At 40.3% G+C, this 12,814-nt stretch overlaps 1 protein-coding gene across 1 annotated transcript; it reads right to left on the bottom strand.

Annotated features, from left to right (window-relative positions):
• Window positions 1–2,127: 2,127 nt before the first annotated feature.
• Window positions 2,128–2,571, bottom strand: LOC141619095 (uncharacterized). The gene has a single exon (XM_074436124.1). The coding sequence runs from the start codon at window positions 2,569–2,571 to the stop codon at window positions 2,128–2,130; it is 444 nt and encodes a 147-aa protein (XP_074292225.1).
• Window positions 2,572–12,814: the final 10,243 nt, after the last annotated feature.

Raw genomic sequence — 12,814 nt, 5'->3', positions numbered from 1 at the left:
ATTATCCGGGGGTGCATTTTAACCAATTATCTAAGGTCACAAGATCGGTTGGTTCAATTATGCCCTCTAGATTCAGTTTAACATGCAATCGCTATAATTAAACTTAACCTATCTGATTATCGTAGCCTATATTAATTCTAACCCGGTCGGTGGAAGTATTAATTCGCTAGACTAATTATCAATTCAGGCGTAAATCAATTAATTAGAATAAGAACAATAATAGCTATCAAAAACTACCAACGATAATTCATGCGATGTTACTAACAAATAATTCATTAACCCCCTTCTAATCAACCTAGATACCCTTTACCCTAGATAAGGATTTAGCTACTCATTTTACTAGAATTAACAACAACAATATAATTAGAAGACATAATTAAAGACATGCAATAAGAACAATAGAGCAATTGAATAAACTGGATTGAATAATAATTAATGAAGAAAGATTAAAGTACTGTAACCAAATGATGTAGAACGAATGATAGACCCAAAGTAATGCTAGCCGACTAATAACTTAGAGTTTTAGGAGTTCAGAAAGTAATTAAAAGCGTCACTAATAACCTAATAAGAGCTTAGTATATATAATATAAATTAGACGACTTTTAGTAAATATCGGAAAAGTCTTCAGTAATAAGAATACTCGATCGAGTCTGCTCAAACTCGATCGAGTACACGTCACTTGATCGAGTACAAGCCAACTCGATCGAGGATATGCTCTTCTCAGCTTCTTTCGTGCAATCTTCATTTCTTATCTTCTAGTCTTCTAGTTTTCCGTGTCATGCTTCGTGTATTCCATCATGCCAAATCCGCGGTGCTCAACTTTTATCGTTTTACCTCATAAATGCATCTTACCTGCATTTAAACACAAAGTAACAGCAGTATCGACATTCTAATGCAAAAGGCATATAAATAACATAATTAGCACGGAAACCGTATCAAAACCAACTAAAAAGGAGTCATAAAAGTATATATAAATATGATTCATCAAGGAGAAAGATTGCAGGGATAGAAGGGGTCCAGTAGGGCAGGGGCATCATTTTGGAGACTGGCTTATAGTATCACCATGGAGATTCAAGCAGAAGCAAGACAACAAGGTCGAAACGAAAGCAACATGTGCCAAAGAGCTTTTTGGAGAGGGGAGCAAGGCTGGGAATGTGGAAGTTGATGAGATTAATAGGATGGTAACACTCCTCCAAAAGGTGCATGTGAGAGAGGATAAGAATAGATTGTAGGTAAGGGCGGACAGTGGGAGAAGTGGTGACAAGGAGTCTAGTGGTAGTGTAAAATCAGTTCAGTCGGGCGCAAGAAGTGGAGGGGCATCACAGACGGAGATGGGCGAAGGAGTAAAAGGAATAAGAATGATAAAGGTCAGGAGAACGAAGTATGGGAATTCAAACAGGAGGCAAGTGGAGGAAAGATGTAGGCCTGGTGGGAGAGAGAGGAAGACATGTATGGAGGAAGAGGATGATAACACTGAAACAAGTGACGTTTCTAAGAGCGTCCGTGGACCTAGTTTTCTCAATTTCTCAAAAACGACAGAAGCATTGACTGACGAGGATCGGCACCGTGCACAACAATGAAAATATTAAGTTCGAACTGTCATGGGTTGGGCAGTCCCCTGACAGTGGGTTGATACGTGCATTTTATATAGTCTTTTTAAGCCTTTTATGCACGTATTTCTATGCGATTCTCGTAGTTTTATATTACGGAATGCCCCGAACAGTATACTTTGGTTCGTTTGGCTTTACTTGCAGGAATGGACCTGAAAGTAGAGGAATCAAGCCTTTTTTTTTTGCCCCTTTAGCTTGCATTTATGGAGATGGAAGAATTGGAGCGGAATTACTATCGCCTCGGGAAGCTTGAAATAGTCTCGGAAGCTAAATCAACAAAGCAAGGAGCTGGTTCAACAGTGATTGACTCGATCGAAGCCTTTTGTTGGCCAATCTGTTCGATCGAGTACTTATGGATGCAGAGAAGACTTCGATCGAGACCCTGCTGTTCTCGATCGAGAGGTGGTTTTTTTTTTTTTTTTTTTTGGTGAAGGTAAAAATATATTGATAGAATACCAAATTACATCAACTATATTAGTCTGACCCAAGCATCAGACACAACAAAAACAAAACATAATTACATGAATTTTTCTATCCACATAAGATCCCTTCTAGCTAGCTTGCCTTTGAGTTGTTGCTTAATTTTGGTCCTGATTTCGTACTGAATCATTGTCACACAACCTTCAGGCCTTAGTAGTTTCATCTCATGCCTGCACCCATTCCTTTGCCTCCACACATGATAAGTAACAGCATTCAGAATGCTGTTCAGAATGCCTACCTTCAATCTAGACAATCTAGCATTCCTTCTCCATTCATGATCTCTAGTATCAGGCATCACAACTCCAACCCAGGTCTGAATACGCACCATGATTTCTTTACTATACGGGCATTTAAAGAACAGATGTTGGTTTGTTTCCTCCTCATTGCCACAGAGACAGCAGAGATAGTCACTGCTGATATTAAGGCGAAATAGTTTGTCTTTGGTGTTGAGGCCCTTATGCTGATTCATCCAAGCAATCATTCCATGTTTAGGGACAGTCCACTTATTCCAAACTTGATGATGCCATGCCACTTCAGGGAGTGCCTGCTGCAGCCAAGAGTAACCTTTTCAGACTGAATATTCTTTACGAGGTAGCAAGTTCCATTCATTCTGAGAGTAGGCATTCTGCAATTCAGTCCTTAACTTGCAAACCTTCTTCCAAGTCCAGCTAACATCATTAGGACACTGATACTCAATCGAGTATATTAATTACTCGATCGAGAGGTTCTGCTGGAAGAGTGTTCAATCGAGGAGTCTGAAAGTACTCGATCGAGCACTTTGCTATCTGATGCGAGATTTTCTCGTATAATCGTATTTACTTAATATCCTAGTTTCGAACTTAGGTGAAATAAATATCTTTCCTATATAAAGGAAAGACTTAATTAGGTTTTCAAGATCTTTTCATTCACTAATCCTATAGTATTAAGCAGACACTTTTCTTCTCTTGTTAAATGTTACTTTGCTCTTCATTTTCCGGATCCGAATCTTTGTAATCTTTCTTTTTATCTTTTATTCAAGCTTTATTTCTCCTTTTGCATACCTTTAATCCTTGCTTTTAATTTTTGTTTTAATTAGTTTTGTTATTAGTTTATGTTATTTCTTCTTAATCATCTTTTATAATGTTTATTATTGTTCTATTAATCTTTGTTAGTTTTATTATCGCCATGAGTAGCTAAATCCCTTGTTGCTAGGATTAGGGTAGCCATGATAGTAAAACAATGATGTTATAATTAGGTTAGGAGGTTTTACATGTGACAATTGATTCGTGACAATATAACTGTAATTGTTTAGTTGAGTGCACGCTTCTAAATAAATTAACCCGGTTAATTTCAGACCTAGATCGGAAGATTGGAATGAATAGACCTGCTATGAATGATAGATTACTCTAATGAGGGCGGAAGTTAAGTTAGTAGTATTTTAGGGCGGATAGCGGACCGGAAGGACCTATCCTTTACCCTTCTCACATCAGACCGACTGACCTACCCTTAACAGAATTGTGTGATATCATGGTGAATCGACATCCTGGCATTTATTTCTTTATTTGATCAATCCCTTTTTCGTCTTTTCGTTTTTATTGTTCTCTTTCTCTGTTTTATTTTCAGTTCAGTAGTTTAAAAATCAACTCAAACAACCCCCCCCCCCTCCCCCCCCAGTTGGTTACCGTGACGGACTAGAATAACAAGTAGATACAATAGCCTCTCTGTAGAATACGATACCCGACTACAGCTGAGATTACTGATTGGGAGACCTTGGCTCTTGCTTTCTACAAAAGATACTTCCCTCCGCAGGGAACTAACGCATTGAGAAGGCAGATTACGAGCTTCAAGCAAACTCTGACTGAGAATTTGTTTCAAGCATGAGTTGATTTAAAAAGTTGGTTCGGTCTGTCCCACATCATGGGTTTAACCAGTGGTTTTTATGCAACTAGTTCTATAATGGGTTGTATGATGACCACCGCACTATTTTAGATGTTGCAGCCAATGGTAGATTTCAGAAGAACATTGATGATGATAAGGGCCGAGGTATTATAGAAGAGATGGCCACCCATTGTGCTGAATATGGGAATCCTAGAAGTGGTACTAGAACGGTCTCTACAGATAATAGTGCACTTGTGGCTCAACTGGAAGCCATGAATGCAAGATTTGATAAGCTCGAGTTACAGGCCGCGGGAAATCAACAAACGGTTCACTTGTTGACTAAATAAGAGACCGTCTCATATGAGAGATGTGGTGGTACTGATGGTCATTCTGCAGTGGAGTGCCTAGCTGAGAAGGAGCAAGTCTATGCCTTTCAACAATATAGGCAAGGAGGCTCCTATTATAAAAACCAAGCTGGAGTTCATCCTAATTTAAGATGGACTAGTCAGAATGTTTTGAATCCCACACCTCCACCGCAGCAACAACAAGCTTATGTACCGCCTCATAAAAATCAACAACAAGGCTTCCAAAAGCCTCATTCTTTCCCACCGTCGCGACAAGGTGCCTCTTCTAGTGGAATAAGTGATATAGCTAAGTTGAAGTCGATGGTGCAATCATTGACTATTCAATTGCAAAAAAGTGACCAAGCAAAGGATGCTTCCATTAAGTCGCTTGAATCCCAGATGGCTCAACTGGCTACTAATCAAGCTTCACGACAACCGGGTCATTTACCATCACAACCTGACAAGAAACCACAGGAGACGGTGAATCTGATCAATTTGAGGAGTGGTATTTCTTATGAGGGAACCAAAATGCCGACTGAAAATGCTGGATTTACAGACTCGGAAGTTGAAGTTGTTGTACATGAACAGTCTTCATTTGATGAAAAGGTGCTGAATTCACGAGATGTCCTTGATCGACCGGTTTCTTGAAATTGCTGAAAAAGTTCTCGATCGAGGGAATGAAAGTGCTCGATCGAGCACTGAGGAAAACACTGTTCTCGATCGAGTGAATCAAAGTGCTCGATCGAGCACTATTGCTGAGAAACGTTCTCGATCGAGAGGTATTGTTGCTCGATCGAGTGATTCTAATGCTGAATGTGACAATTCGTTATCGAAGAAAAATGAAAGCCTAGCTATTCCAATTACGGTCCCATTTCCAGGAAGATTGCAGAGCAAGAAGATTGAGCAACAATTCAATAAGTTTGCCGAAATTTTGAAAAGTCTTCATGTTACTGTACCATTTGCTGAGTTAATCACCCAGGTACCTTCCTATATGAAATTTATGAAAGACATTTTAGCGCGTAGGAGGCACATAAATGACCATGAGACGGTGGCTTTGACTGAAGCGGGCTCTGCCCTTATTCAAAATAAGACCTCACCTAAGTTGTCTGACCCGGGCAGTTTCTCTATACCATGACACATTGGGACCCATTTAATTGATAATGCTTTATGCGACTTGGGAGCTAGCGTGAGTGTTTTACCATTGTCCCTTGCCAAGAGGCTTGGTTTAACCAAATTTCATTGTACTAATATGACCGTACAGATAGCCGATCGTACTGTATCACGGCCTTTAGATGTCTTAGAGGACATACCTGTTAAGATAGGAAAGTTCTTTATTCTCGTCGATTTCCTAGTCTTAGACATCCCCGAAGACTCGTATACTCCTATTATTTTAGGACGACCATTTCTATATACCGCTCGTGCAGTAATAGATGTCGGGGGGCAGACTTTGACTTTTCAGGTAGGTGATGAGGAACTGACCTTTTACCAGTCTAGTGTTTGTAGGGCCCCTATGCAAGTCAAGGTCTGCAATGTTATTCCCTCTACAGACCCTGATATGGAATCTCCAACTGCTAATGTTGAATCATGTGCTGCCGTATTAAAACCTCCGCCCCAGATTGGGAGCAATATGGAGGATCATTCTGTTATTTCTATTGTTATAGGTCTAGACGGATTGGACATTGGAGACCCCGGTGATAAGAGTACATTGGAATTTGAGCTCGTTGCTAAAGACGGTGTCAAAGGCGCGAAAGGCGCGGAAGAAGAAGAGAAGAACAGGTCCGACAAAGTAAAGAAGAGAGTAAAGGCATATGTAGATGCGGACTACTCTCCTTTGATCAATTCAAGTACATGGAGGCCTAAAAGGACGGTCCGAAATGCTGAAGGGACCTCCTCCAGTCAGAAGCCCTCTTTCGGGTTGTTCAAGTGTTTTGGAAGATGAGCCGTAGTGCTATTCGGCTTGTAAAAACAATTTGTATTTGGATTTCTTAGACTTCTTTATTGCGTTTAGACAATAGTAATAGCTTAGTTAGTTTTAGTTAGCTTAAAACAGAATATAGACTGCGTACTATGGATTTGGTATTTTTCCGGGAAGTATTTTTGCGTTTTATGCAGGTTTTGGGAGATTTTTGATCATTGGAAAGCGTGCCCAGAAGAAAGACCTCGATCGAACACTTTATGTGCTCGATCGAGCAAAATGCCAAGATAAAGCCTTCGATCGAACTGTTCAAAATTGTCGATCGAGATGGCTTAATTTAGGGGTTCTCGATCGAGTTGTCCTGTACTCGATCTAGCAAAGTTGAAGAGGAAAGGTTCTCGATCGAGTAGTTTAAAGCTCTCGATCGAGCAAAGTCTCAAGCAAGAAGAAAAGTTCTCGATCGAGTATGTTACAGCCACTCGATCAAGTAAAAGTAGGAACAAAGCTCTCGATCGAGTAACTGAAAACCACTCGATCGAGCAGTTTTCTGCGCATAACAAACGAGGGAGTACCTTCTTCCTTATTTTATTTTCATAATTTCCCCCTTTTCTCTTCCCTAAACCTTCAACATTCCCTAATTCCCTCGACTTAAAACACCATTTCTCTTCCCTAATTTACCATATAAATTACCCAGATACTTTTCTTATCATCAATTAAATCATTCCCCCTTATTTACTTCATCAATTTTCGAATAATTCGAAGCTATTTGCGAAGTAAGGGTTTCGAAAAATCGAATTTATTTTGATTAATTTGTGTTCTTGTTGATTTTAATTGATCTTTTTGCTGGGTAATAATTCAAGTAAGTTCCACTCCCTTTTATTGAATGTTTAATTGCGATTTTACCTTGATTTTGTGCGAATTAGGGTTTTCGAAATCGATTTGGGGGAAAAATCCGAATTAGTGGATTGTGTGTTGATTTGGAACTTGCTTTTGATTGTAGGATGGATAGTAGTATGTCGACAAGCTCCGCTTCTACTTCTGCTACTACTCCGTCTGTGTCTCAGACGGTGGTCCCTGTTGTTACCACCGCCACTATAACCACCGCGGCTACTACTGTTTCCGCTGTTGTTACAACAGTGGTGTCGACCCTGCTGTGTCGACACCTACACCGGTCACTACCACTGCCCTTGTTCCTGCTGTCGTCACTGCTGCTGCTGTTGTTACTGTTCCTGCAGCCGCTTCTGGTTCACGTGCGGGGAAGGATACGGGGTTTCGTGCTGCCGCTTTACGGGCTGCTGCCCGACGCGATGCTGACACTTCCACGGAGACTTTACCTGAGTTTTCGCAGGTACGTTTTACATCCCCATCCCATCGCACTCGTTTTTTAAATTTAATGGAATGTGACATAACATCCACCCGTTTCTTGTGTCGACCATCCTTAGAGAAATTGGGAATTTTTGAGCCCGTTGTTGAGCTACTCAACGGGACGGGAATGTCGGGTTTGGCCACCTTGAAAGAGCTCACCTATCGACAATCGACCTTATAATTTTTCAGCTCTTTCACCTTTTCCCCTACGGCCTATGCGACTGACCACGGGAGCAAGTGCATTACTTTCAGACTGTTTAACACCACTTTCACCTGGACTTTAGCTGAGTTTGGGGAACGGTTGGGTTTGGTTAGTGACTGTCTTCTCGAGCCTCCTAGAAAGCTCATGGCTCTGCTTTGGCCTACACTTGCACACACTCCCTTCAGTCAGCGACGTGTTGCTCACGTCCACTTACCCCCAGCCCGTTACTTTCTCCGTCTGCTAGGAGAGACCATTTTTAGCCGTCACAAGCCTAACAATGTTAACAATGTCGAGCTGTCTATTTTAGCGGGTTACCTGAACATTGACAGCGGTAACTCCTTTGTTTTTAACATTTCTTACTTGACTGCTCAACATCTTAACACTATCAGGCAGAAAGTATCGGGCACGATAGCTTGTAGTGGGTTAGTGAGTCGCATTGCCCGCCGCCTTTTCCTCGATTTTCCCCGTGGCCTTAAATTTATAGATAAGGATATTGTCATCGACATTCCAGTCATGTCTTCTATGAATTGGTTGGCAGCTGACCATCGAACGTGAAATATTGGCACTTCCACGTCCGTAACTTTACCTTCACCCTCTCTACTCTGTCTTTTACCATTGACTACTGTAACGGGTAGACTTCCACCACCTCCACCTTCTTACCTCTTTGACTTTACCCCTTCTAGGAAGCGGAAGAGGACTTCCCCTGCTGTTAGGGAAGTCAGAGACGGGTCTAGACAAACACAGGCTGGGCACACACCCACGCCCACGCCCACGCCCACGCCTACACCTACACCCTCCGTCCCTCAGCCGGTTTTACAGGCTAATTTTGTTGCACATCCTACTTTTGAGGCGCCCGAGGTCATGAACCAAGGGCGTCGTGATGGACTTCTTTGGATGTGTGCAGGAGAGTGGCTCGTATGGAGCGGGATCAGGCACTTGCCTTATTCCCTCTTTACGAGTACCACATGATGCTAGGACGTCCTATTCCAACTGACTGGCCACACCCTTCCTTCTACTGGTACCCGGCGGAGGGGTACCCACAGCCTGCGAGCGAGGAGGACACTGCTAAGAGGGAGGAGAGGTTTAGGGCTGAGCTTGCTACTGGAGGTCGTTAGAGGAGAGGAGAGGAGGAGCAGGACCCCACCTACGAGGTGGTTGAGGAGGAGGGTGGTGACGAGTAGTGTGGTGTTTACTCACTTCCCCAGTTTGCTGACTGGTTTGGGGAGGTTCATTTTGTAAGTATTTCTTGCTTTTATTTATTTTCATCTCCTTTAGTTTATTTCATTTGTTTGCATTTGGTTGTATTTTTTCCGTCCCCTATTATTCTGCTGGTGTATGCTGGAGGATAATGAGGGCATTGTCCGTTTTGGTTTGGGGAGGGTAATGCATCCTTTGAGTCTGCATTTGCATCTGTTTTGCATTCACGTTTATTGAATTTCTGTTTGCATTGTCTCTTATTTTCAAAAAAAAATGAAAAAATCCAAAAAAATTAAAAATTTCGAAAAATTCAAAAAAATATTCACGTCTACTTTTGCATATACGTTGAGTCAGAATGGTAGATTTTAATGATGAAATTGCACTACTTTTGGTCCTTTTTACTTAAGTCTTGCAAAAATTGATATCTTTAGCTTTGTCTTATTGCATATCTACGAGTTAATGTTAAAATTTAGCTGAACAAATAGACTTGACATGAAATTTTGGCAACCTACTTACAATTTCTAAGGAATTAGAGCCTTAAAACTGGTGTCATTTATGACCAGTTCATGTAGGAATGTGAGTAGTTACTCCTTGTATAGCATGTATCATTAATTTGCACATATATGAAATTCAATTGGTTTTTGCCTACATACATTCGGGTTAGTAGTTGGTGTCAGATGCAGGGAGGTGCTTACATCCCCTTTCTTCTATTTTTACCCATTTAAATCCACAATTAGCCAAACTTGCCTTTTGACCGCTTAACTACATCCCAAACATAGCCTGCCTTGTCAAGCTAGTTAGTGATTATTTCCGCGGGTATATTGTTTATTGTGCCAATTTGGTTTGTTTTGTAAAGATGAAGTTGGTAGAAAAGAAAGAAGAGGATGATGAAATAGAAAAAGGCATTAGAAAAAAAGAAAAAATCAGAAAGAAAACCGAGAAAAAAAGAAAGAAAAAGAAAAAAAATGAAAATTTGATGAAACAGTCTTACTCCTATGCTCTTATCTTTATCTTATGAGGAGTTGTTTGTGGTTGGTTAGTGAGTTTGTATGCCAATTAAGGGCATTGTGCTTAATTTTTGATGGATTAGAAGCAGATATTGTTTAATTTGGTTTTGTTTAGGTAGCTAGCTTGACTTAGTACCTCACATACCCAAAAATGTTTTGTCCTTCTTACCCATTACCTCACTTTTCCATACTTTTGTAAGCCCTTGGCTGTGACGGGACCTTGATTGGTTGGAATGTATGTGCACGGTAGTTAGAATTGTCTATCATATTAGCTGCATGCATGTTTATGTCGATCGTAGTTTAGGTGAGCGGCTATATTTCTTTCTCTCTTACATTCATGTGCTTACCCTTTGCTTCATGAGAGAAGAGTGACCCGTGAGAGTCCATTATCAAAGGTCTTGCAAGGTCGACAGTTCAGCCTAATTATAAACATCTTATAACTCGTTTGCATTTGACAGTTTTGCTATAAGTATTAATTTGCTTACATTAAATCGGTTTAAGTGCACAACTTGTAGCTAGCTCTGATATTTCTATTCCGTTCCATTAGATTTGCATATAGTTTGCTTGGGGACAAGCAAAGGTTTGGTTTGGGGAGATTTGATACGTGCATTTTATATAGTCTTTTTAAGCCTTTTATGCACGTATTTCTATGCGATTCTCGTAGTTTTATATTACGAAATGCTCCGAACAGTCTACTTTGGTTCGTTTGGCTTTACTTGCAGGAATGGACCCGAAAGTAGCGGAATCAAGCCTTTTGTTTCCCCTTTAGCTTGCATTTATGGAGATGGAAGAATTGGAGCGGAATTACTACCGCCTCAGAAAGCGTGAAGTGGTCTCGGAAGCTAAATCAACAAAGCAAGGAGCTGGTTTAGCAGTGATTGACTCAATCGAAGCCTTTTGTTGGCCAATCTGTTCGATCGAGTACTTATGGATGCAAAGAAGATCTCAATCGAGACCCTGCTGTTCTCGATCGAGAGGTGGTATTTTAGAGGTCCTTGATCGAGTATATTAATTACTCGATCAAGAGGTTCTGCTGGAAGAGTGTTCAATCGAGGAGTCTGAAAGTACTCGATCGAGCACTTTGCTATCTGATGCGAGATTTTCTCGTATAATCTTATTTACTTAATATCCTAGTTTCGAACTTAGGTGAAATAAATATCTTTCCTATATAAAGGAAAGACTTAATTACGTTTTAAGGATCTTTTCATTCACTAATCCTGTAGTATTAAGCAGACACTTTTCTTCTCTTGTTAAACGTTACTTTGCTCTTCATTTTCCAGATTCGAATCTTTGTAATCTTTCTTTCTCTCTTTTATTCAAGCGTTATTTCTCCTTTTGCATAACTTTAATCCTTGCTTTTATTTTCTATTTTAATTAGTTTTGTTATTAGTTTATGTTATTTCTTCTTAATCATCTCTTTATAATGTTTATTATTGCTCTATTAATCTTTGTTAGTTTGTAGCTAAATCCCTTGTTGCTAGGATTAGGGGAGCCATGATAGTAAAACAATGATGTTATAATTAGGTTAGGAGGTTTTACATGTAAGAATTGATTCATGACAATATATCTGTAATTGTTTAGTTGAGTGCACGCTTCTAAATTAATTAACCCGGTTAAGTTCAGACCTAGATCGGAAGATTGGAATGAATAGACCTGCTATGAACGATAGATTACTCTAATGAGGGCGGAAGCTAAGTTAGTAGTGTTTTAGTGCGGATAGCGGACCGGAAGAACCTTTCCTTTACATTTCTCACATCAGACTGACTGACCTACCCTTAACAGAATTGTGTGATATCATGGTGAACCGACATCCTGGCATTTCTCTCTTTATTTGATCAATCCCTTTTTCGTCTTTTTCTTTTTATTGTTCTCTTTCTCTGCTTTATTTTCAGTTCAGTAGTTTAGAAATCAACTCAAACACCCCCCAATTGGTTACCGTGACGAACTAGAATAACAAGTAGATACAATAGCCTTCATGTGGAATATGATACCCGATTTACCTCTGTTATATTAGTTAGAGCCGACTGGTTTAATTTTGATAGGGTTACAACAACCGTGTCTAATTTTGGCGCCGCTGCCGAGGAGGCAATTAGCCTATTTACTTGTTTATTTTAGTTTGTTTTAGTCTCAAGGGATTTTTAATTCCTTGAGGCAATTCTTATTCTTTTTCTTTCTTAGTTTTGTGTATGCCCAGGTCCAACAGGTCAGAATTAGTACCAGCTGATCCTGAACCGGAGCGGACTTTTTGCCATAGACAGAACTTGTTGAGAAAGATTCGTCAAGAGGAAGTCTTGAGTACTCTTAAACCTGTTCTTGAAAATTTCACTTTTGCGGAAGATCAGTCTTTAGAGGAAGACACTTCTATTTCTGCAACCAAATCTGCGAAGATGCCTAATATTGCTAGTCATTCTGAGCCGACAGCTGACTCTATTCCTAAGGGTTTCAAGCTTTCGAGTGATGAAGAGGATAATACCTTTGATATCCGCCACTCTTATATTAATCTGGTGGAAACAAACCTATATATAGGAGTAGCTGGTGAGGATCCGAGGAAGCATATGAAGGTCTTCACAGATTATTGTTCCACCATTCCCGCTACTAAGGGAGTGACACAAGACAAGATAAAGGAAGTCCTGTTTCCTTTTTCTCTTACTGACGGAGCCCGAGAGTGGTTAACTGATTTGGATAGGACTGCAGCTGGGATTACTGATTGGAAGACCTTGGCTCTTGCTTTCTACAAAAGATACTTCCCTCCGCAGAGAACTAACGCATTGAGAGGGCAGATTACGAGTTTCAAGAAAACTCCGACTGATAATTTGTATGAAGCATAGGGTAGATTT

This window comes from Silene latifolia, chromosome X (assembly GCF_048544455.1).
Source record: "Silene latifolia isolate original U9 population chromosome X, ASM4854445v1, whole genome shotgun sequence".
Classification (NCBI taxonomy): Eukaryota; Viridiplantae; Streptophyta; class Magnoliopsida; order Caryophyllales; family Caryophyllaceae; genus Silene; species Silene latifolia.
This window is presented reverse-complemented; position numbering and strand designations above follow the sequence as displayed.

Coding starts and splice junctions, on each gene's coding strand:
- LOC141619095 (XM_074436124.1), bottom strand. CDS start 2,571: ATGATTGCTTGGATGAATCAGCATAAGGGCCTCAACACCAAAGACAAA.